The 26,431-nt window shown below is 45.1% G+C and overlaps 1 protein-coding gene across 3 annotated transcripts in view; it reads right to left on the bottom strand.

The window, feature by feature from the left end:
* The window catches only part of USP42 (ubiquitin specific peptidase 42), a 56,767-nt gene that overhangs the window by 28,473 nt on the left and 1,863 nt on the right, over window positions 1-26,431 (bottom strand). Inside the window, exons 2-4 of one of the 3 annotated variants that reach the window (XM_070780219.1) lie at window positions 25,298-25,452; window positions 10,225-10,474; window positions 7,999-8,199 (exon numbers count right to left, since the gene is read on the bottom strand). In XM_070780219.1, coding sequence (XP_070636320.1) covers window positions 7,999-8,199; window positions 10,225-10,465 — 442 coding nt within the window. In that variant the 5' untranslated portion in view covers window positions 10,466-10,474; window positions 25,298-25,452. Of the gene's footprint in view, window positions 1-7,998; window positions 8,200-10,224; window positions 10,475-13,655; window positions 13,779-14,550; window positions 14,690-25,297; window positions 25,453-26,431 lie in introns of those variants that run through there. The other 2 variants (XM_070780218.1, XM_070780221.1) reach the window with 2 other exon arrangements.

The following is a 26,431-nucleotide window of genomic DNA, read 5'->3' as shown; positions in this document are numbered from 1 at the left end:
CGCACAATTGCACTTATCTCACACACTAGTAAAGTAATGCTCAAAATTCTCCAAGCCAGGCTTCAGCAATATGTGAACCATGAACTTCCTGACGTTCAAGCTGGTTTTAGAAAAGGCATAGAAACCAGAGATCAAATTGCCAACATCCACTGGATCATGGAAAAAGCAAGAAAGTTCCAGAAAAACATCTATTTCTGCTTTATTGACTATGCCAAAGCCTTTGACTGTGTGGATCACAATAAACTGTGGAAAATTCTTCTACGGATGGGAATACCAGACCACCTGATCTGCCTCTTGACAAATTTGTATGCAGGTCAGGAAGCAACAGTTAGAACTGGACGTGGAACAATAGACTGGTTCCAAATAGGAAAAGGAGTTCATCAAGCCTGTATATTGTCACCCTGCTTATTTAACTTCTATGCAGAGTACATCATGAGAAACGCTGGACTGGAAGAAACACAAGCTGGAATCCAGATTGCCGGGAGAAATATCAATAACCTCAGATATGCAGATGATACCACCCTTATGGCAGAAAGTGAAGAGGAACTAAAAAGCCTCTTGATGAAAGTGAAAGTGGAGAGTGAAAAAGTTGGCTTAAAGCTCAACATTCAGAAAACAAAGGTCATGGCATCTGGTCCCTTCACTTCATGGGAAATAGATGGGGAAAGAGTGGAAACAGTGTCAGACTTTATTTTTCTGGGCTCCAAAATCACTGCAGATGGTGACTGCAGCTATGAAAGTAAAAGGCGCTTACTCCTTGGAAGGAAAGTTATGACCAACCTAGATAGCATATTGAAAAGCAGAGACATTACTTTGCCAACAAAGGTCTGTCTAGTCAAGGCTATGGTTTTTCCTGTGGTCATGTATGGATGTGAGAGTCAGACTGTGAAGAAGGCTAAGCGCCGAAGAATTGATGCTTTTGAACTGTGGTGTTGGAGAAGACTCTTCAGAGTCCCTTGGACTGCAAGGAGATCCAACCAGTCCATTCTGAAGGAGATCAGCCCTGGGATTTCTTTGGAAGGAATGACGCTAAAGCTGAAACTCCAGTACTTTGGGGCCACCTCATGCGAAGAGTTGACTCACTGGAAAAGATTCTGATGCTGGGAGGGATTGGGGGCAGGAGGAGAAGGGGATGACAGAGGATGAGATGGCTGGATGGCATCACTGACTCGATGGACGTGAGTCTGAGTGAACTCCGGGAGTTGGTGATGGACAGGGAGGCCTGGTGTGCTGCGATTCATGGGGTCGCAAAGAGTCGGACACGACTGAGTGACTGATCGCTAATGCAACACTGATTAACACTGATTAACTAAGTAACACAGTGTTACTTAGAGATCTAAATAAATGGAGAGACACTCCACATCCACAGATTGGAAATGTCAGCACAATAAAGATGTCAATTCTCCCCAAACTGAGATATAGGTTTAAAAAAATTCCTATCAAAATCCCAGTAAGTTATTTTGTAAATACAATCAAGATTATTGAATAATTTATATAGATAAACAAGGGAACTAGAACAGAGAAAAACAATTTTGAAAAAGAGTAAGTGGATGGAATCACTCTATCTGATGTCAAGATTTACTGCACAGCCACAATAACAAAAGACCATACTGAGGGTCAGATACTAACAACAGAACAGGGGGCCCAGAGACAGACCCACACCCAAGTGACTTCACAAAAGTATGAAAGCTCTTCAGTGAAGGAAAGCTAGCCTTCTCAACAAACGGTGGTAGAGCAACTGAACGTCCACAAACATACAAACAAAAGAACAAACTGAAATAAAAAGGATCATATATTTAAACGTAAAATATAAAACTATAAAACTTTTCACAAAAAAAAACCAAAAAAAAACGGGAAAACCTTTAGGGTCAAGGGCTATGCAAAGAGATCTTATACTCGACAGCAAAAACACAATCCATAAAAGGAAAAACTCACCTTCACCAATATTTAAACCTTTTGTTCTGTGACAGATCCTGCTAAGGGTAAGGGGATAAAAAGACAAGCTTCAAACTGGCAGGAAATGTTGGAAATACATACCCAGAAGACCTACTATCTAGAATACACAAAGAAGAAAACAATAAGATAAGAACAAAAGAACACAACTGAAAACGAACAAAAGACACAGAAAGACATCTCACCAAAGAGGATATACAGATGATAAACACACGGAGAGGAGTTCAAGACCTTGAGGCATTAAGGAAATCCGAATTCAAACCACAATGAGATATCATTGTATGCATAATTAAAGTATGGCTAAAATGAAAAACAGTGACTACATCAAATGTTGGCAGCAATGAAGAGCAATTGGAACTCTTCATACATTGATGGCAGAAATGCAAAATGGTCAGCCGTCTAAGAAACAAGTAGGCAATTCCTTATAAAACCAAATATGCAACTACCTCGTGACCCAGCAACAGCAGTCTGGGCACTTATTCCAGAGAAATAAAGACTTGTGATCACACATATGCTCTACACAGTAATGTTTACAGCAGCTCTATTCATAATATCCGAAACTAGAAACAACGCAGACGTCCTTTAGTGGACGAATGGTTAAACAAATTGTGGTTCATCCATACCGTGGAGTACGACTCAGCAACAAAAAGGAACAAATTACTGATGTACACAACAAAGTGAAGAAATATACAAAGACGTAGGCTTAAGTGAAGGAGCCAATTCCCTATTACATAACTCAATAGATGCAACATTCTTGAAATAACAAAGTAACATAACTGAAAACCAGTGGTTGCCAGGGATTAAGGAGGATGTAGGGCCTTGAGGGAAGTGGGCTTGGCTATAAAAGGGAAACATTTCCTTAGGAACAGCAATGTTCCATACCTTGACTGTATCAGTATTAATATCCTGGTTGCAAGACTGAACTGCAGTTTCACCACTCGGGGAAACTGGGAAAAGGTACACAAGATGTCTCTGTGTGATTTCTTACAACTGTATGGAAATCCAAACTTACCTCAAAATAAAAAGCTTAACTTCAAAAAAGGCAAAATAAAGACATTTTGGACCAAAAATAAAAAACAAAGCAAAAATTAGCAAAAATAGTTAAGAGAATTCCTCCAGGCATAAGAAAATTCCAGATGGTACCTGGATCTACACAGAGGAATTAAAAACAGCGGAAATGGTAAGAGTAAGAAAATATAAAAGATTTGTAAAGAAACCTCAACAAACCTCTTAAAACTTTCAACTTTTATTTAAAGCAAAATAACACAACATACTATGTGGTAACAAGATAAGCAAAAATAAAATGTATGACCACAGTAGCACAAATGCCTAGGGAGAGCTCACGAAAGTACACTGTCATACAGTCCTTACAAAACATGAGGAATGGAATTGTATTTTAAAGGAAGCTGCGATAACTTAAAGATATATGTTAAACCCTAAAGCAACCACTATAAAGAGAAAACAAAGTTGAGAAGATACGCCAATAAAGCAGAGGAAATATCACATAATCACTCATTCCAAAGAAGGCAGAAACAGATGAAAAAGGGAGCAAAGAATACAGGACAAACAGAAGACAAATAGTAAGATGGGAAATAAAAAACCCAATCATATCAATACTCTCATTAAATATAAATGATTTACACTCTAAAATAAAAGGTAGAGACTGTAAGACTGGATTAAAAAATAAGAACTATAGGCTATTTATAAGAATTTTATTCCATGTATTTTATTTCAATGTATCTCTCTCAAAATTTGACAGAACAAGTAGACAGAAAAGCAGTAAGGACATAAAAGACTATCAACTAACAACATTATCAACTAACTAAACATAATCAGCATTTACAGAAACTCCAACCAGTGCAAAATACACATCCTTATTAAGTACACATGGAATATTTAACAAACTAAACCACATTCTAGTGCATAAAACAAGTCTCAAGTTTCAAAGGATTCAAACAATAAAAATATCTTCTCTGACCACAATGGAATTAAATTAGTAATCAGTAGCAGGACAATTTCTGAAAAATCCCCAAACATCTGGCAACTGAATGACATGCCTCTAAGCAATCACATGGGTAACCAATCAGGTAACTGTATTAAAAAATAATAATAATAAATACAAAATTAAGGAGCTCGCAAACTTGTAGGATACGAGATCAATAAACAAGAGTCAGTTGCATTTCTACGTTCTAGCAATAAACAATCAAAACTGGAAGGTCAAAATATATATTATCATTTATAATAGTTTTCAAAAATATGAAATACTTGGCAATAAATCGGATTTTAAGATGTGCACACTATACTTGTATACTGAAAGCTACGCAACAGTGTAAGAAAAGCCAAAGGGAACCTGAATAAACAGAGATGCGCACCGTGCTTGTGGGTCAGAAGACAACACTGTTCAGATGCTGCACATCTCAAACTGATGTACAGATTCAACACAATCCCAGGCAAACTCTCGGGAGGCTTTTTTGTAGAAATTGACAAACCGATTTCAAAGTTAATTTGGAAATGCAAAAGACCAAGAATGGCCAAAACAGCTTTGAAAAAGGAGAGCAAAGTTGGAAAAGCTACCTAGTTTCGAAACTTTTAAATACACAGTAACCAGACACTGCTGTTCTCAGGCTGTGGGGCAACTTGGCCCGAGGGCCCTCGAGCTGTGTTCGGCAACGAGAAGCCACCTCATGAGAAGCACCCGCACCCCAAGAGAGAGCAGTCACCACTCGCTGCAAAGAGAGAAAGCTGGTGCAGCAATGAAGACCCAGTGCAGTCAAAAATGCAAATAATAAATAAAAGAAAGAATCTGTTTAAAAGACACTGTGTTATGGAGTCAAGACAGAAGTGGATCAGTATAACAAAACAGGTCAGAAACAGATCCATATGGATACAATCAATCGACTTTTGACAAAGGTACAAAAAGAATTCAGTGGAGAAAGGACCATCTTTTGAAAAAACAGCGTTGGAACAACTGGATATCCACATTGAAAAACATGAGCTCTACACCACAGACAAAAATTAACTCAGAATGGATCACTGACCTAAACATAAAAACCAAAAGCATAAGACTGCTAAAAAAAAAAAAATAGAGGAAATCTTTGCGACCTTTGGTTAGGCAAAGATTTCTTACATACAACACTGAGCACACAACCAACAAAAAAAGAAAAACGCTGAAGTAAATAAAACATGTTATTTGAAAGACAGTGTGAAGAGACTATTTTCTCCAGTTTGAGAAATAGCATTTGCAAATCATGTACTGGATAAAGGACTTCTATCCAGAATATATAAAGAACTCTCAAAATTCAACAAGAAGAGAATTACCCAATTTTAAATCAGGCCAAAGACAGGAGCAAACACTTGGGCAAGGCAAACACACAGCTGCTGAAGAACCATATAGAGGGATGTTCAACACCATTATTCACTACAGAAATGCAAATTCAAACCACGGTAAGAGACTATCACACTACACACCTGTTAAGAGTTGCTAAGATCAGAAAGACTGACCACACCAAGGATCAGGGAAGATGTTGCGCAAATGAAACTCATTCACTGCTGCTGCTAAGTTGCTTCAGTCGTGTCCAACTCTGTGGGACCCCATAGACGGCAGCCCACCAGGCTCCCCGGTCCCTGGGATTCTCCAGGCAAGAACACTGAAGTGGGTTGCCATTTCCTTCTCCAATGCATGAAAGTGAAAAGTGAAAGGGAAGTCGCTCAGTTTTGTCTGACTCTTTGCGACCCCATGGACTGCAGCCCACCAGGCTCCTCCATCCATGGGATTTTTCAGGCAAGAGTGCTGGAGTGGGGTGCCATTGCCTTCTCCGCATTCACTGCTAGTGGGAATGTAAAATCTCATAATCCACTTCCCAGTTTGTAAGTATCTTAAAGTCAAGCGTATCCATATTATGGGACCAAACCATTCCTCTCCTAGATGCTTACTCGCAAGAAATGAACACACGTCCTTATGAAAACCTCCCAGCAGCTTCACTTGTGATGGCCCCGCAAGGGAAATAACCCAAAGGTCCATCAACAGGTGAATGGAGAAACAAACTGGGGTCCGTTAATCCATACAATGGAATACTACTCAGCAATAAAAAGTGACTACCGATATAAGCAGCAACACAGGATGATACTGAAATAACTGCTGAGTGAAAAAAGCCAGGCGTTATAAACAAAAATACTGTGCAATCCCCCATATATGACATTCTAGGAAATACAAACTCATCTGCAGTAAAACAGAAAGCCCATCAGTGGCTGCATGGCCTGGAAGGGATGCGGGGCAGGAAGGGCTGGAAGGACTGATTTCAAAGCCACACTGAGACTTTCAGGGGCGATGAAAGAGTTCATTATTGTGGCAGTCGCTTCATGGGCGCGCACAAACGTCAAGATGCATCGGACTGTGTATTTTAAGTATATGCAGTTTATTGTTCATTGATAACGAGGGAAAACTACCGATGGCCTGTAAAGGACGGGCACCTGACTCTGGAACCCCAGGCAGCTGCATCTTTGTCTCCATCCCTCTCTCTCGAGGTCCAGGTGCCAGTGCGGGACTCTCATTCACACCCCCGTTTTATTAAGTGCAAAAATGATCAGAAAGCTGTCTGTGTTATGTCAATTATTATATATTAACATAATGATCAACTATGGACTGGGAAAAGGAAAAAATGAGGGCAAAGAGACCTTCGTTCTGTAATCTGAACCCCATGGAGAGCAAACACCTCTTGGTGGTCGACAGTCTCAGTGATTTTCCTTTGGTTACTTTAAAATTTTCTGTACTTTCCAAATTCTTTACACAGCCATTATTTTGCTCTTTGCGGGGGAAAAAGTTTTAGAAGAATGCGTCTAAATTCTCCATCAAGTAAAGGACTATTCGGGAATTTCCTCGTGGTTCAGCTGTTAGGACTCAGCACTTTCACTCCCGAGAGCCCGGGTTCAATCCCTGGTGGGAGAACTAAGATCCCACAAGCCACACACACAAAAAAGTAAAGAACTACTCAGAAAGAAATTAAGGGCTTTTTTTTTTCACCCCAATAATGAAGGCCTGGCACCTGAATATTCACATACACATTAATGTAGACCAAAGAACAGGGAGTTTTATTTATAAAAGATGAAGGGCGTTTATAATACTACATGTACAAGTTCAAAACCTCAACAAAAACGGATACATTCTAAATTCTGAATTGCACTAGTTGACCACTGAGTTGACTCTCCCCCAGTTAAAGTAAAACATGCTCTTTGAAAGACATAACATGCTTTTAAAGACGTTACATGTTTTAACGAATTTTCTGCCCTCTAGGTTGGAAACTGAGCTCACACACCAAAGGGAAAGTCCTGCACAAATTTCCAGGGATTAGGAGCTGTGACCAGAGGCTCCTCTTATGCCTGCTGCTAAGTCGCTTCAGTCGTGTCTGACTCTGTGCGACCCCACAGACGGCAGCCCACCAGGCTCCCCCGTCCCTGGGATTCTCCAGGCAAGAACACTGGAGTGGGTTGCCATTTCCTTCTCCAATGCATGAAAGTGAAAAGTGAAAGGGAAGTTGCTCAGTCGTTTCCGACCCTCAGCGACCCCATGGACTGCAGCCCACCAGACTCCTCCATCCATGGCATTTTCCAGGCAAGAGTACTGGAGTGGAGTGCCATTGCCTTCTCCGGCCTCTTATGCCTAAAGCCTGTAAATGAATCAAGCCTTCGACACAGGATGGACGCCAGGAGAGGCAGGACTCAACTCTTCTTGTCCCAAGCTGTTGGCAGTAGATATTTATGGCACGATTTTTAGCAAGTGTAGAAAGTCAGCAGTGTATTCAGAAACGCCAAATGCCGAAAAAAAACCACGTTTCTTTTAAAATAATTCCACAGACTAAATTACACGCAAAATGTTTTTCATGCAACCCGAATGCAAACCTTTGAGTCTTCCTCTGTGGTTTCTAAAAGAAACCAACTTAGTGATGACCAAATTCTTGACTTAATTCTTCACTTTCATTTCAGAGAAAAAAATGCAAGTAGGTTAGCATACCGCATCACCACACACGTAGCGTGACACAGGACACTTACATGTCTTGGAGTGCTCGTGTGATAGCATGTAGTTGGCGAGAGGCGGCGTGTAAGTTAGACACTGCAGTGCTGCGTTTGCAAAACAGGTATTGCCCAAGTTCTGGAGCCCAGCTCCTACTCTGTGAGTCTGCTGCCACTTAAGACAGATCTTCTCAGATGGGAAGAGAACTTTTTGTGGAGGAGCAATGCCATCACCTAGGGCTAGAAAAATAAACATTTAAAACGGAAGCTTTGTACATTTCTCAAGCTAAATAAATAACAACAAGTCACACCTGAATCTGACCAAGATTCTTATGACCAGCTAACCAGAAACGCAGGGGAGAAAGGGACATTTTAAAAGAAAGCCCAGAATGCGGGAAATTCTAAACGATTGGGTTTTTCTGATAAATAAATTTCAAGGACAACAGTGTGTGCGTGGGAGGCGGGACAGTATTTAACACATTTTAAAAAACGTAAAAAAAGACTTTCACCAAATGCAAAGGGTAGACCTTGTTTGGAAGTTGGTTTCAATGACCAACCGTTAAAAACCATTCTATGACGACCGGGGACATCTTAATATTGACTGGACTTTTCACAGGAAAACATTCTAATTTTCAGAAAAGAATGATTTAGATAAACACATTAAAATATTTACAGATGAAATAGAAATTCTTAGATTTGCTTTAAACGGTTGGGAAGTGAGGAGAGGAGTTAAGTGGGTGGAGGTATGAGTGGCCAGGAGTCGATAAACAACGCTGACTGAAGGGCGCCTGAGAGTTCATTACAGTTATCCTCTTTTATGTCTACTTAAATCAACACCACCACAGCAGCAAGGGCAGGGAAGGCGACGCGGTGACACCTGCGGCGGGCGCGGACCACCCGGCCCGCCAGTGCCGCCGCCCTCCCGTCTCACCGAGTCCTCACTCGCTGACGGTCAGTCTCGATTCTAGAGGCTGGTAGTGACATCATCCCAGCTTTACCAGAAAGGAAGTGGGATTTCAGGCACCAGGATAACATACTCGTAAAGATACTACACGAACAATTTTAAAAAATACTTTTAAGGCTCAAATGGCGAATTGACAACTATGCTAATAAAACTCAGGTGCAGCTCAAACACAACTTATTTAGGAGAGGCCAAAATCATCCACAGCCAGAGCGCTCCTTCAGAAGTCTGCCGGTTCCTCAGTGCCACCAAAGACCAAGACGCACGCTAGATGGTTCTCGGCCTGCAGCAGCGATACTGAGCATTTCAAGCACGCAAAAAGGCAGGCTTCAGCTTCGGGAAGAAGGGAGAGCCAAATTAGGAACAGAGACATGAGCCTTGAAAACGTGTGGCAAGGGCCCCAAAAAAGGGCTGGGTGGGGCGACACCAAGTCAGTCCTGAGGGAGAGAGGGGCCCCAGCAAGGCGAGAGGAGGCTGGGTCTGCGAGAAGATGTCCTGTGGCAGAGTCCTGCTTATAAAGGTCTCTAAACCTCTCTGGACAACAGTCAGGAAAACTGTTCTGTGAGACAAAGTCCCCACCAAACACCTTCAGCAAATCGCACCCCCCAGCCCACATCACAGCATCACATGTACCAAGAGGACTCAAACAATCCGAGGGCCAAGCCATCCTCCGTGAACAATGTCCTGAATGGGAATCAATCTTTTCTTACAACTTCAAAGCTATCAAATCCCCAAGTTTTAGGAGCGCCAGCTAAAGTGTCCACATCTTACTTATCTGGATGAGTTTTAACACATGTAACCACATTTATATGGTTTGATACATAATGTAATATTTACGTGATCTGCTCTCTTTCAAAGAGCTTTATGACTACAGATGACTTTAACTGGGAAAAAAAACAAAGGAAAAATTGAAAATAATGTTGGGCAGAGCACACTTGTCAAAAGTCAACTGTTTTTAAATTTTTAAGAGGCAGACATTTACTTAGGGCACGGTAGTTAATTGACAAGTTAACAAAACGCTTGTCCATCTCGATTCTCACCAGAATAAAGTTTATCCTTCAAAAAATTAGGATAATTAAAGAAATTAATAGTAACTAAAAATAATCTTACCCTGTTATGATACGTATGTTAATCATGAAGCAGAAGCAGAGGAAAATGAAGCCCGTCAAATAACGTAACTCTGCTGGCCACTCAGGTGGCAATAATTTATCTTGCAAAATAAGCCCCTCTCTGAAACTACCAACTTATGGACAGTATTTATACAGGAGTTTCCTGTGGTGATTCCGTCTTTTAAAAAGTAATACCTTGATCCTTTTGTGGTGATGGTTTTGATTTTTCAGGTACAGATGAACTTGAATAAACTACAGCACCAGGTACTGGTCCTAAAGAAAGTGTGTGATTTGAAACATCATTTAACGAAGACACAGCACCCCAGCTGGCAGAACCTGCATCCATGTCTCCAGGTGAGACAGCCTCAGAACTGCCAGGCTGGTTCTGATAGGTTGATGGGTCTGAAGATTCAGAAGCTTTGTCAACTATGGTCATTGTTCAACTCTGTAAAACACAAAAAGCATACATTTGCTTCATAAGGTCAAGAAAAGTAATCTACTTATTCTACCATTAAATCTTTGAAAATAATTAAAAGCAGTTCGGCTAACTTTCCAATCAATCACTCCAATATAAAAGCAACAGTATCTTTTTAGCTCTGTAGTAATTTTCTTGGGGTATTTACCACTGTGCTAATCTGCACATGCCAACAATTTTTCATCATAACATCATCAGTGAAGTATTTGATTAGATCGTGTCATTCTATTTCATGCCCTCTGAAAATATAATATTTTGATTTACAATCAAGTACCTCAATTTCCAATTCTCTACATTCACGAAGTATCTTTTTCTCTCTTTTGCTTAAACCTAGAATGTGAAATGCACTAATACTTTTGGCTCAATTTTCAATTCATATAGAATTCCTCAGGGAAAAGGCTCAACTAGCTGAAAAGAAAACCTAACCTTAAGCTTCAAGTTCAAAATGACATTGTTTGAACTATATTACTTTTTTAAAAAAATATAAGAAAAAAAATATAGGAAGTCTCACTTTTGAAACATATTTTCTGAAGAGGCTCATTTATTTGGTATACATGACTTTTTAAAATGAAGCCCATTAAGGCATTTCTGACATCAAACGGGAAAACAAACACGTTATAAAAGTACTTCACTATAATTTTCTCTCTGAACCCTACTAAAATCTTAGGACCACCGTTAATTGAGCACTTTACCTGCTGGGCATTGTGTTAGTCACTAACTTAATATTTGTAAGGACCTACGAGAGACTGGACAGAATCCACCGGGCCTACGAAATGGGGCAACCCTAACCCAAACTAGTCACCTCTGGGCACAGGCACCAGGCTCCACATTCCTGGCTGGGCTTCCTTCGGGCTCCACCAAGGCCCAGAGCACAGCCCTCCAGGAATGCCCCAAGACTGCCCAGCGGCGGCCAACCCAAGCAGGCCACTGCCTTGCAGGTGACCCTCCAGGTGAGCCTCGCCCCCTCACAGCTCCCCGACCCCTGCACCCGCTCTGCCAGCCCCAGAAGCCTCCCCAGGAAGCCTCCCCAGGCACGTGTGGCCCTCTCCTAGCTGCTGGCTCCCGCTCTGCACGGGCTGGTCTTCCCCCAGGTCTCTCCCACCCTGCCACCTCCAGCCAGTGAACACTCCCTCGCTCCCTTTGGAAGGCATTTCCTCCGGGACACTTGCCTGGACAGCCCCCTCCCCTAAGACTCGCTGAGAACCCCTCCTGGAAGCTCCCCAGCACGGAAGGGGGGGGGACCCCTGCTGGTTTCTGGGGGAGCCTGCCCTGCTCCTCTCCCTCATGTTCCTGTTTGTACACCCTGACCTGGCACAGGGAAAGCTCTCCCCACACGTGCTGAACAGACGAATGAGCGGTGAAGAGAGAATGGAACCAGTGTCTCCTCTTAGCACCGGGCTGCAGGTGACTGATTAGTATCTCATTTAATCCTTAAGGACTCTGACGTAGAATTAAAACTTGTTTCAAAAAATATTCAAAACGGTGAAATAAATCCCATGCATATGACACTTTAACAAATGTTATGATGCACTGTCTACTCACAACAAGGGTTTTTTTTAAGCTTTGATTTTGTTGTGGTTTTACATGAAAGCAAGATTATCACCTCTCTAAAAAGTACAACCTTAAAGAAAAAATTTGGGGATCTTCCGTAGAAATAGAAAAGATGTTAATTAGATCTTAACAAAAAGAAAAACTGAATTGAAGTGTTAAGTCAATATAAGTAAAATACAGTACAGGATCCTTACTCAGGAAGAAAGCCGGAGCAACATTATCCAAATAAAAATTACACTTTCCTCATATGACAGTCAAAAGAAACTACAAAACAAGAAGCAAGACTAAGAAAACAAGAGAGGAAGGAGTAGAGCAGGAAGAAAAGGAAGAAGCAAATTAACCTAGGCTTATTTACAATAATGTTAAATAGCAAAAACCTTGATTTTCTGGGGTGAACATCCCTTTCAGGACAATCATTCACTAATGACCTAATAAAACCATTTTACTTGCTGCAGTTGCCTTTTTCTTGGGTGGGGGGAACAACTCTTAAAAAAAAAAGGTAAAACATACAACTCAGTCATTGACAACCAAATAGCATTATAACTTGGGAAAACCCAAACCATCCATTCTCCTTCATTATATGTATTCAGCCAATGAATTCTTACCCCGAAACCATCAGGCATTAAACTGAATTCCATCTGCTACGGAGAAACCTTTCTGGAAGCCAAACTATGCTGTGTAGGATTCAGATATTATGTGTTCTTTACTCTCAGTAAAGCTTTTAAACATTACTACTATAATCTCAGGACTTTTAAGCAACTACTTCAATGAACAGTTTAAACTTCTCTCAACATCTTCTGATGACAGATAAAAAAAATTACAAAAGCATGTTTGAAAAAAATTGGGTAACAAGAATCAAGGTTGGATGGTGTGTGGAGGAATGAGACAAGGTGACTTCACAAGTGTTTCCTTTGAGTGTAACTCGCTCTAAGTACAATGTTTTACTCGGAAGTCTTAAAATGCTGTCCCTCCTATGGTATGTCTTCTCCCTTGTGGTGACTAGAGGATAGAATATATGTTACTTTTTCATTTTTAGAAAAATAAGCATCTCTCTAAACATTATGGCTCTCCTCATACATTGTGGTAATAATATCAACACATGCAAAAAGAAACTGTTACATTCTGCTTTTAATATATTGACAATGTAATCCACCTTCTAGCTGTATTTCCATTTTCAAACATATACTTTAAAAAGACAACCTGTATTTTAATTACTTGTAAATAAACACATCGACTATCTTTAAACTTCTATAAACTAAACTCTGTAGACTTAATTCAATGACACAGAAAAGAAAGTGAAACTGGCTCTAAATACAAACAAGTGAGACAGATGATTCATTATCACCAATCCATTTTGAATGAATAAATACAGTCAAAAGAGGAGAATGGTGTTTCAAATATACAAGTTAAGATTTGAGACTCCACTAACACGTGGAAGAAGCTAAAACAGTGGGGCTCACTTTGAAAAACAGGTGCTAACTAAAGAGTTTCTCAACCAGTTTTCCTGTTATTTGAGTGTTATTTAACCAACCAACGTGCTTTTCCCATCAACAAGTCAGCCCTCCTTATAGGCCTCCCGGAAAATAAAAGAGCTATTCACCAAAAACGATCTCGAGTGCATTCATCATAAAGCGAGGTTAAAGTACTAAGACCGTAAAAACTTCGGGTTCCGCCAAATCTTCTCAAACATCTGACTGCCCTCTCCCGCCACCCCCTCTCCAGGTAAGCTGGCTCTTCCTGCCCCGAAGATAAAAGACTAGGACCCCGGCACACGCGCTTTTGGGGAGTGAAGGGGACCGCGACGCCGGGCCGGCCCCCTCCTCTCCCCGCGAGTGGGTGCCTGCTCCGCCCGGCGGCCGGCGTGCGCAACTCGGGACGCCCGGCGGGGACCCGGCCAGGTGGCCGGCCCCGCGAGGGCGGAGCGGACCGGCGCTGGCGCGGCGGGCCGACCCGGTGGGAAAGTTTGTCTCTCTGAGGGGCCAGGGAGGCGAGCCCGGGGCTCCGGGGGGCGCTCGGGGCGGAGGGAGGGGGGCGGGAGGTGGCAGCCACGCGGGGTGGGGGGGGCTCCGCGGCCGGCGCCCGGCACACGCCCACCCGGGACAGACCGGTGCCGGCCCGGCCACCCCGGACCCGGCCCACGGCCTGAGGGGGCGGGCTGGGCCGGGCGGGGGCGCCGGGAGGGCAGTGTCCATGGCAACCGGGGGGCAGCCCGGCCTCCCCTGCGCAGCCCGGCTCCCGCGGCGCCGCGGCCGCCGCCCCCCTCCCCGGCGGGCCTGGCCCCGGCCGGCCGGCGGCGGCGGCGCTGCCACCCGCGCGGCGGGGTCCCGGGCGGCCCGGCCCGCTGCGGAGCGGGGCCGGCGGGCGAGGGGCCGCGCCAGCCCCCCGGCGGGCCGCGCCGGCTGAGAGGCGGCCCGGCCGGCGGCGGCCGGGGCGAGCCGGGCGATCCGCGGGCCCCACGCCGGCCGGCGGCGGGCGGGGAGGAGGCGGGAGCTTACCTGACCCGGCTCGGAGCTCGCTCCATCCCCCTCGGCCGCCGCCGCCGCCGCCGCCGCACACAGCCCAGCCGCCCGGCGGGGGACAATGACGTGCCTCCATCCGGGCACCGCCGCCGCCGCCTCCGGGTCAGCGCCGCGCCCGCAGCGCCCCGCCGGGCCGCCAGGGGGCGCGCCAAGGCCGCGCCCCGCACGCGCCGCCGCCGCCGCCGCCCAGGGGCCGTCGCACAAGAGGCGCGGCGCGCAGCTAACGGGCCGGGCGGGCGTGGGAGGGGCCGTCGCCCAAAGCGCCGCGGGCGCGGGCTGGCGCGCGCGTCACTGGAGCGCCGGGGCGGCCGCGGGAGCGACGCGCTGATTGGCGGCGCCGGGCTGCGCGCGCGGCGCGGGTGCGCTGAGGTCCTTCCCCAGCGGCCGCAGGGCGGGAGGTGAGGCCCGAGAGCGCCCCCCGCCTCAGCCCGGCGTGTGCCCTGTCTGGCCCGCGCCGGGGGGACGCGACCACGCGGGGACACCTGGGTTCCCCCCACCCTAAAACGGCAGGGCTCCGGGAGAGATTCTCCTCAGCCTAGCGACCCGGCATTTAAGGACGCAGGAGCCAGCGGGGGACCTTCGGACTTCTCCAGCCGTGTTCCTGCAAGCGGAGAATTTTCCACCCGGGCTCCAGAAGAGGCAGACCCCCAACCACCACCCCGGCCCGACCCATCCCGCCACGGGATCATCTCAGCTCCGAGCCGAGCGCCTTCTGTGGGGGCAGCTAGACCGGCTCTTGTTCCTGAGGGCCAGATCCAGCCGCTTATTGGATGTCTCCACCGCGAGGCCGAGCAGAGAACAGAATTGATTGTGGCATCTGCCTTCCACCACCACCAGCCTGCTCCTCCCCGTGTGGTTCCCTGCTTTGATGAGCAGACGCGGCCCTCTACTGCACTAACTTGAGTGCTTCCTCTGTCTCTCTCCTTCTCCCGACCCTACTACATCAAGTCACTTCCACCTGAACCTACCCAGGGGGACTCTCGTCCCTTCCTAGCCTGGCCGCTCGCTTCCTTCCAGTCACTCTGCTGTCCACTTTCAACCTTCACACTTGTGGCCCGGATCCTCTTTTTAAAAAAACACAGGTCAGATGTCGCTCCCTTCCTAAGAGCCTTTAGCTACTTTCTTGACCCACAGAAAAGTCTGCTCTTCCTGGCACGGAAGGCCTCCAGTTCCCTTTGCTCTTAGGGCCCAGCCGAAACTGCCTACAAACATCCCGCTCCATGCCTCTTCTTCCATTAGCGCCCCTCCCCCACCCCCGCCCTTCAGAATCTTACTGCTCCCCCTATATCTAAGTAGCTCTAATTTTACTGTTAAGAAAGAAGTCACTCAAGTGATCAGCTGTGCATTTGGAATCAGAACACTGAAGTTTGAGGAAACAAGAAAGGAAAAAGTGAATTTCAAGCCTCCAAAATTCAGGACCCACTTTGGGGATTAAAGATCTTTCTGGTGGCTCAGACGGTAAAGAATCCGCCTGCAATGCCGGAGACCCGGGTTCGATCCCTGTTTGGGAAGATCCCCTGGAGAAAGAAATGGCAACCCACTCCAGTATTCTTGCGTGGAAAATCCCATGGACGGAGGAGCCTGCTGGGCTACAGTCTAATGGGTTGCAAAGAGCCGGACAGGATTGAGCAACTTTACTTGGGGATTAACACCACAATTTACTTCCTGATGAAGAATGCTTATGAAATTTCACCTGCATGGTCCTGGCAACACTATTAAGAGATTTGTAAGAACAGACCAGCCATAGGGATGGAGCCAGTAATTTGCTTGCCTTTTCCAGATGACTTTCAGGTGATTAAATACAGAAGGAAAAGGAATTAAGGAGTCAAGTGCCTGTCACCTGAGCTTTGTGATTATTTCAAAATGCTTTCTTTGGAAGCCACATGAGAAGTCTGGCTTCTGATTTCATCTTCCATTTCACATCCTATTGACAAACTGCCCCTGCCACCAGCCTCTTAATATAGTAGAATTGTTGTTCAGTCGTTCGGTCATGTCTGACTTTTTGTGACCCCATGGACTGCAGCATGCTAGGCTTCCCTGTCCTTCACTATCTCCAGGAGTTTGCTCAAACTCATGTCCATTGAGTCAGTGATGCCATCCAACCATCTCATCCTCTCTCGCCCCAGGGATTTTTTTTTTTTTTAATCCCTTGGCATTCTCTAGAACAGAATTTTTTTGAGATGCGGGGTTGTCCCATGGCCTTCTCCTACCTCCTCCTTCCTCTATGCCTTGAAAACAAACAGAGAGGCCCTACTCCTCTAAAGAACTTCAGGGCCACTTACTGTAGCAAACCTATGATGTAAGTGCAGAGGTTGACAAAGGATGTTAGGAAGCCCCTGCCTTCAAACAGCCAGGTCTTTGGCTTTTGCCACAGAAACTCATTTGCCTCCAGACCAGAGTTCAACCCAAAGTGAATGCTGCTGGAAGGAAATTTCACTCTGCCTCTGTTCTTACAAGCTGTGGGACCTACACAAATTACTTAGCTAGTTTCTTGACCAATGCTGTCTTTACGCCAGAGGTAAACTGACACCAGGGGCTTCCGAGGTTGCTCAGTGGTTAAAAACTCTGCCTGCCAGTGCAGGAGACCTGAGTTCCATCCCTGCATCGGGAAGATCCCCTGGAGTAGGAAATGGCAGCCCACTCCAGTATTCTTGCCTGGAGAATCCCATGGACAGAGGAGCCTGGTGGGCTACAGTCCATGGGGTCGCAAAGAGCTGGACACGACTGAGCGCACGCACAGAAAGTGACACCAAGTGCTCCGCCTCCCAGTCCAGGTGATCACGTGATCAAAGAGCAAAAAGTGTCTCAAAGGAATAAATTAGGTTTTCCAAGGGCCTCTAGATACCGAAGGAGCCTGTGGTGGGTGCTGTTATTGCCCGACCACTCCCAGCTGCTCTGTGTGTTGGCCGCTAAGAACGCAGAGTTACCCAGTTCTGACAGCTGTTCTTGGCTGATGCGGGGCTGTCTCGTGGGCAAGTTAAGCCCACATACCTCCCCCTTTTAGCCTAGGCCAGTGGCTCACTTGATGTAGGGTTCAGAAAGACCTTGCCTCAAACAGTGACCAACCTTAGGATACAGTTGACATTCCAGAGCCAATGAAATCAGAAGCAAGCTCATCTCCCTGAGACTGCATCCTTACTTAACTCCTTTTCCTGACCGTCCTTCCTCCATTCCCTTTCTCCCCAAACACTCCCCCTCCATGAAATGCAGGCACTGGAATTGTCTCAAGCCCTGCTTCTCCGTGGCTCAGCTTAAAAGAGTTGGTACCCGGTGTGGTCCTAAGAAGCAGAGTCTAAGGATAGGATTTCAGGTGCTTACTAGGATGCTGACAGCTGTGTGATGACCATTATCTTGGGGGAGGTGGATGGGAGAGTGGTAGATGGGGGTGCATTGGCTTATTCAATCTCTCTGGTGTTTGAGGACGTGGGGGAAATTTTTTAAAACAGAAATTAGGTGGCTACTGATGCTTGAAAGAGGCAAAACAACTGCCTCTAGGCACTCTCTTAACCAATATACAGCAAAGCCAGAAGGATCTGCTTAGCAGCCTGTTAAGCAGCAGTCACCTGCAGTCAGAGGGCAGAGAGTTCTGAGGACCAGGCTCAGGCTCACAGAAAAGGAGCTAAAACTTTGGGACTTCCCTGGTGGTCCAGTGGTTGAGTATCCGCCTGCCAGAACAGGGCACGTGGGTTTGATCCCTGGCCCGGAAGACTCCATGTGCTGCGGGGCAACTAAGCCGGTGTTTCCACAGCTACTGAGGCCCGTGCTCTAGAGCCTGTGCTCGGCAACAAGAGAAGCCACCACGGTGAGAAGCCGGAGCACCGCAACCAGAAAGTAGCCCCTGCTCGCCACAACTAGAGAAAGCCTTCACACAGCAACGAAGACCCAGCACAGCCATAAATACATTAAAAATAATTTTTTTAAAAAGGAGCTGAACTTTAGAAATGGTCAACTTCTTAGTCATGGTTACTCGCCAACACCACAGTCAGGGCTCTGATAAGGAAGAGGTGGGACCCTGAGACTAAGGATGAAAACCTAAGTGGTAGAACCTCAGACTCATCTGAATCTCTGGGGCCTGTAGAAGAGGCCCGCTCCCATCCCACCCCCACGACCTGAAGACCACGCAGAAGCCTCGAAGGAGGCAGGTACCCCACAAGACCATGCGCTCTCCAGGATCTGCCCCAAAGCCTCACCTGGCTACTAGACCGATCACTAAGATTGGACCTCACTGGGACTTCCCTGATCCAGTGGTTAAGACAGACTTCCAGTGCCGAGGACTCACGTTCGATCCCACATGCCTCGGGCCAGCTAAGCCCATGAGCCACAACTATAAGACCCAACACAGCCAAAAATAAATATTAAGAAATTTTTGTAAAAAAGAAAGCATACTATCCTAAACAATGATTAAACGTGGTTTTGGAAGTCTGCCCCTCCCCACCATCAAAGCAAGATATTTGTATTCGAGTGGAGACAACCTTATTCTCATTAGCATGTTATACTTCTCTTTGGGGATAAAAGAAAATACATAAGACCTGTTGAAGAGTTTTCAGAAAAGTGACTGATTTATATGACTATTTAAAAAGTCAATTGCAAAAAAAATAAAGTCAATTGCATGTGCATTTTCTTAATGCCATTGAACTATACACTTGAAAATGGTTAAAATGATAAATCTTATATATATTTTACCACAATAAAAAAGTCAAATCTATATATGCGTGTGTGCGTGCTAAGTGGCTTCAGTCATGTCTGACTCTGTGCATCAAATGGACTGCAGCCCACCAGGCTCCTCTGACCATGGGATTCTCTAGGCAAGAATACTGGAGTGGGTTGCCATGTCCTCCTCCAGGGGATCCTCCTGACCCAGGGATCAAACCTGCATCTCTTCTGTCTCCTGCATTGGCAGGCAGATTCTTTATCACCATTGCCACCTGGGGAGCCTGAAATTTATATATAGCAATATCCAAATTAGAAAAATAGAAAAAAATACTCTCAAGAGCTAAACAAAATACTAAAGAATAAATAATAAGCTTGAAAAACATGCAAGACCCAAAGGAAGACTATCTAAATGAAGAGACACACTTTAGTTTGTAAAGATTCTAATAGGGCTTCCCTGGGGGCTCAGTGGGAAAGAATCTGCGTACCAATGGAAGAGATTCCGGTTCAACCCTTGGGTCGGAGGATCTCTTGCAGAAAGAAATGGCAACCCACTCCAATATTCTTTCCAGGGAAATCCCATGGGCAGAAGAGCCTAGTGGGCTACAGTCCAGTGGGGTCGCAAAAGAGTTGGACACAACTTAGCAACTACACAAGCAAACAACTGATCCCAAAGAGATTTTTCTCCAGAACTTAATAAAATGCCTGTAATATAAAGAGTAAAATAAATTTACAAATGCAGTGCCTTCTGAAAGGACTCCCGTGGCACTTACTATAATGTTCTGAATGTTCATCTGGGCAATAAAGCCATTGGTTCACACATTCAACCCTTAGCTGTGTCTAGCTCCTTTTTCCTGAGACAGTTGACACTTGCATTCATTCAGCAAATATCCACCTAGGTAACCAAAGATATGGGTACTATTTTGGAAGTCAGGGAAAGAGAAATGATGAGTTAGTCCAAACTGTCCCTGCCTTAAGTAGCTTTCAGGATGTTTATATAAAACAGCTAAGCGATTAAGGACAATTGTCCAGAAAAGAAGAGTGGGAGAAAATAACACAACTGGAAAGGCATGGGTAAATGGAAGGGGAGTTCAGAGTGGGCTTCCCTGATAGCTCAGTTGGTAAAGAATCCGCCTGCAATGCAGGAGACCCCGGTTCGATTCCTGGGTTGGGAAGATCCCCTGGAGAAGGGATAGGCTACCCACTCCAGTATTCTGACCTAGAGAGTTCCATGAACTGTATAGTCCATGGGGTCGCAAAGAGTCCGACACGACTGAGCAACTTTCATTTTTCCTGCGGAAAGTACAGAGAGATTGAATCTTGAAGGCTGAGTGGCAATAAGCAAGGTGACTTGAAGACTTGGACACAGAGACTCAAAGACAGAGATGGTAAAGAAAATCAAGCCAGGAAAGGAAGATTGAATGTGTAATTCACCTTGATATGCATTTGAAAGAAACAATTCACAGCTTTAGTAGAAAAATACCTCAACGTGGAGCTGAACAAAGTGAAGGATGCCAAAGGAAGAGGCTACCACCAGGCTCAGCATTTTTCTGACTTGAAGAATGATAATCAGGGAGCCTCCCTGGTGGTCCAGCGGCCAAGACTCTGTGCTCCCAATATAGAGGGGTGGGGTTCGATCCCTGGTCAGGGAACTAGTTCCTGAATGCCGCAATGAAGAGTTCATACGCTCCGACTAATCATCCTGCATGCCCCAACGAAGACCTGGAGCAGCCAAGATAAATAATAAATACTTTTTTTTTTTTTTAAGAAGAATGACAGTCAACTCTGACAGACTCAAGTCTCAGGGGAGTTTACAAATGATCTGTTTTAAGTAATTTTACTTATTTTTGGCTGTGTTGGGTCTCTGTTGCTGCGTGGGCTTTTCTCTGATCTGGGAAGATCACACTTGCTTCGGAGCAACTAATCCGGTCCGCATCACAACTATTGAGCCTGTGATCTAGAGCCCGGGGAGCCCTCCAGCCCACGCTCAGCAACAAGAGAAACCACTGCAATGAGAGACCCGTGCACTGCAACTAGAGGTGGCCTGGCCCCTCTGCACTGGGAACTTGGAGTCTTGGTCTCTGGACCATCACTAAGCATGTGTTTCGTTGTTGAAAACCTTTGACTGTCTTCTGGAGCTTTGATAAGGGTGATTCTGACAGTTTTTTTTGGCAGGATTTTCAGTGTGAGAGTCGGCCCCTTGAGGTTCATAGGCTACCATTTTTGCTGATGTCACTGTTAAGAGTTTCTTTTTTTAATGCCAATTTTGTTTGGGCATAATATAGAAGTGATGTTACATGTGGAAAACACAGGAAACACGATCATAGGAGCAGAGGAGGGAGTTCTTCAGAGAGTTCACCAGTCTCTTTGTTCTTCTATTATTTCAGTTCCCCCACTTCTCTTTGAAAAATGGTGCAAACTATACATCAAGGTGACTTTGTCATCCATACAGATGGTGAAGTTGGGAGCAATAATTCTGACTGAGGAGTAGGATGGCTGAAACAGAGTCGGGACTACAGCCTTCCATGAACATAAAGTGAAGTCGCTCAGTCGTGTCCGACTCTTAGCGACCCCATGGACTGCAGCCTACCAGGCTCCTCTGTCCATGGGATTTTCTAGGCAAAAGTACTGGAGTGGGGTGCCATCGCCTTCTCCGATGGACATAAAGGAATGACACAAAAGTCAGAAGATGAAGACAGAGAAATGGACAGTGATGTGATAACCTCAGGTTTCAAATGAGGGAGCAGAAATAAGTTGTGAAAACATGTTTACTATGAAATAAGGGTGCAGCTGGCTGGTCAACAAAGATATTTAACAATATCTTACGTTTGAAGAAAACCATAATGTGTATTATTACCATAATGATTCATATGGTTCTTGTTGTGTTTTTTTTGGACCAATGTAAAACAAAAACAAGAATAAAAATAAGATGAGAGAGAGAGTCAATACAATCAATGGAAACCCAATTAGAGTATAAAAGTTTGGCTGATTAAAAAAAGATAGGTATGTAAAGTCAATTGGTCTCTAAGTCTTAACAGTAACAACTTAGAAATGCTTGAAGCAGTGACTTTCATCACAGTAGATGAAACAAAATAGCAAATAATAAAAAATAACTTTAGTGCTTATGTGAAGAACATGATCAAACATAACTGAGTGATATTTGCTGAATGCAGAGTTATAACACAATATTGAATAGGTATCATGTATCTCAAATTAGATTGCAACTGTGATGAAATTGATTCCAAGGGGATTCTTTATGGAATGTAATAAATTGCTTACAGGGCAAATGTATAAATCCTTTTAATTAAGTTACAAGCATAATGTCATGCATCCCAAGAGGATTACTTCTGGAAATTAGTAAAAATGATTTAAATGTTCTCCAGGCAACAAACATATTAATTTATGAGTATAGTTATTTACATGGACCACTTTCCCCTCCAAACAGTTCACACTTTCATTCATTCATCAATTTTCCATTGAGTATCCACTGAGCATCAAAGGGTGTACATCATACGGAGAAAAATGACCAAGAGACACATAAACAGTGCTTGTGTTAATGGGGTTTTCACTGTGCTTTTATGGGGAGGGGACTTGGAGGAAGAAAGAGAAATTGGCTTCAAAAATGCAACATCTAGAATGAAGGTATGCTAAATGCTATGGGAGATGGAGGCATTTCCCAGATGCTGCTAGTGGTAGAGAACTGCCTGCCAATGCAGGAGATATAAGAGACATGGGTTCGATCCCTGAGTTGGGAAGATCCCCTGGAGGAGGGCATGGCAACCCACTCCAGTATTCTTGCCTGGAGAATCCTACGGACAGAGGAGCCTGGCTGGCTACAGATCATAGGGCTGCAAAGAGTTGGACAGGACTGAAGTGACTTAGCACCCATGGGAGATGGATGTAGCACACGTCGAGACGGATGAAGTGCTATGAAGTGCAGAGTGGGAGGCACTAACCTAGTAAGATGAAGAGAAAGCTGTGAGGGGAGTGTTTTAGGTTTAAGTGTGTTCCCCGGACACACACAGTAGATACATTTGTTAGGGGAAACACATACACAGCAGATACATTTGTTACCGGAAGCACACTGATTGAAACCGCCCACCCTGGCCAGGCACCATAGTAACCATTTGCCATGAGTTGTTTTAGACAGCTGGTCCTGGTAAGGAACAGGGGACTAATAAGCCTCCACCAACCACAAGAGTTTGGGAAAGGTCAAAAGGAGGCACCACCTGTCCGACCACCTCCCAGAATCCTTCTGTCTGGCATCCATCTTGGCTGAACAAGGCGTGCACCACCAGGAAGGACTCTGAGTCAGAAGGATTGGCCAAGGACAGCCCAGAAACTAATCCCATCACCATAAAACCCGAGACTGCAAGCCATGTGGCAGAGCTGTTCTCCTGGGTTCCCTTACCCTACTGCTCTCCACCCAGGTGCCCTTTCCCAATAAAATCTCTTGCTTTGTCAGCACATGTGTCTCCTCGGACAATTCATTTCCGAGTGTTAGACAAGAGCCCAGTTTCAGGCCCTCAAAGGGGTCCCCCTTCCTGCAACACATTCATGTCATCACTCCCACCACCTGAGAATATGACCTTATTTCAAGATAGGGTCTCTGTAAAGGTAATCTAGTTAATGTGAGGTCCTTGAATTGACTGTAATCCAGGAACAGGCATCCTTATAAACTGGGGCAGTGTGGGGACTCCCTTGGCGGTCCCAGTAGTTAAGACTCCACGCTTCCAATGCAGGGGGAGCAGGTTCAGTCCCTGGTCAGGCAGTTAAGACCCCAGATGTTTAAGTGAAAATCTCTCAGCCGTGTCCAACTCTTTGTAACCCGACAGACTATACAGTCCTGGAATTCTCCAGGCCAGAATACTGGAGTGGGTCACTATTCCCTTCTCCAGGGTATCTTCCCAAACCAGGGATTGAACCCAGGTCTCCCATATTGCAGGCGGATTCTTTACCAGCTTACGTTATTATGGACATCTCTTGGTTTTTCCCTGTGGTCCATGGCCTTGGACGTTCAGCCTCCTGAACTATGAGAAAATCCATCTGTGGCACTTTGTCATGGTGGGGCTCAAACAAACTAACAAAGGGCGTGAGGTCCCGTGACATGTATAAATGCAACGAGTCAACATTTCGTTACAGACCTGAGGGATAGTAACTGGAAGGCGGGTGAAGTGGGGGCTGGGGCGGGGGAGCATTCTGGGCAGAAGCAACCAGATCTGCATTGATGGATCACGTGCTCTTATTTTCTGTATTTCACGATGCTGATGTTTTGACATCTTAAAAAGCTTGCTGGCCAGGAGAGACTGTCCCAGAGCTAGCCAACTCATAGAGATAGCAGAGTTCAATTAACCCATGCAAACCAACCCGTCCCAAGCTTCAAGACCTCACCTCTTCCTTATCTCACCCTCACACAGGAGTCAATATTTCCTGTCCCCTAAATCACCCCAGGGCCAGCTATCAGGCAACTTGAGATAGTGAAGTCACTCAGTCTGACTCTTTGCAACTCCATGGAATGTAGCCCACCATGCTCCTCTGTCCATGGGATTTTCCAGGCAAGAGTACTGGAGTGGGTTGCCATTTCCTTCTCCAGGGGATCTTCCCAAACCAGGGATCGAACCCCGGGTCTCTCGCATTGCAAGCAGATGCTTTACCATCTGAGCCACCAGGGAAAACTTGAGATACCCCTATGGTAAAGCCTTCCAGATTATTCCAACAAGCCAGTCCTAAGCTGCTCACTCTGCTGTATCTTGCTTCTCCCATTAAAACCCCAATCAAAAAAAAAAAAAAACCCAACCCAATCAAGGTCGGGCTCAGGCTTTCCCCTCACTCCTATCTTGTGCCCCTTAACCAAAACCCAATGCTTTCCTTGCCCCTGCGTGCCATGCGGTGACCCTGCTCTGGGACCTGTGCGTATCATCAACTTTCTTCCAAATCTTGTTCTCGTTTCCTTCTGTGGCTGCACCAACTTTAACATATGTACCCAACATTTATATTCTTAGGACACTGCAGGCTTGAAGGAGAGGGGCAAGGGGAAGAAATGGGGAGAAAGGAGGAAGAATGTCCAACTCACCTCAGTGAGTGCTGAAGACACAAATTATATACTTTCAGAAGAAATCTTCCTGTTAGGGAGTCTAATGGTCAAAGGCTAAAGAACCGACACTCCCACCAGGATCAGAGTGTCTGACCTGAGTGATGTCCGTCAGTGCTGGGAGGAAGATCAGTGTCCTAGGAGCAAAGAGGAAGGATGAGCATTAAGCAAAGGTATTCTTTAAAGTTGTTTTCTTTTTTTTTGATGTGGATCATTTTTAAAGTCATTATTAAATTTGTTACAATATTGTTGCTGTTTTTTTATGTTTTGGTTTTTTGGCCTTGAGGCATGTGGGATCTCAGCTCCCCAACCAAGGATCAACCCCATACCCCTGCGTTGAAAGGTGAAGTCTTAACCACTGGATCACTGGGGAGGTCCCTGAGCCTTTGCCGGTAGCATTAATACTGGCTACCAGCTAATAGCTGAGAGGTCCCTATGCCCCCAGGAACCTCTTCTAAATGGTTTAAAAATATTAACTCATTTACTATCTACAATAAGACTATGAAGTAGGTACAATTACTATTTCCATTTTATAGATTAGAAGTTAAGTACGTCGCTTGTGATCTCACAGTTAGTGTCAGAACATACATTCCCCAGCATTAAGCTGTATATACATGGATTTACTGCGAGACCAGAAAAGGTTAGGGACATGGGATTTCCTAGGCAGATGGGCTAGCGTGTGCAAAAGCAGCAGTAAAAGAGACGGAGGGAGATCTCAGTGTGTAGATTGTCTTAAAGCACTGCTGGAGAAAATTCACAAGTCTTTCTGAAAAATATCCCAGCTTAGTACAATAAAGGAGGATTAAGGAAGTTTTGCTACCACCAGAGTGCTTTCTCTGATCCTGGTGTTGTCAGTGTCTGTGGCAGAATGAAGTCTCTTAGAAGAGTTGCTTCTAGGGCAATAAGGTAATACATACATCAGAGATAATAAAATAATACTACTACTTGTTATCATGGTATTATATGCCCAGCACATCTTCTGTATGTCTGAATTATATGTTAACTCTTTAATTACATTCAACAACACAATGAGGAAGGGATAATTAGATTTGCATTTTACAGGTTCCAACAAATACAAGGGAATGGCTACCTAACAGAAGTGTGAAAGATCTACTA

This window comes from Bos indicus, chromosome 25 (genome assembly GCF_029378745.1).
Source record: "Bos indicus isolate NIAB-ARS_2022 breed Sahiwal x Tharparkar chromosome 25, NIAB-ARS_B.indTharparkar_mat_pri_1.0, whole genome shotgun sequence".
In the NCBI taxonomy this organism is placed as follows: Eukaryota; Metazoa; Chordata; class Mammalia; order Artiodactyla; family Bovidae; genus Bos; species Bos indicus.
Note: the sequence above shows the minus strand (reverse complement) of the source record. Positions and strands in the feature narration are given on the sequence as shown.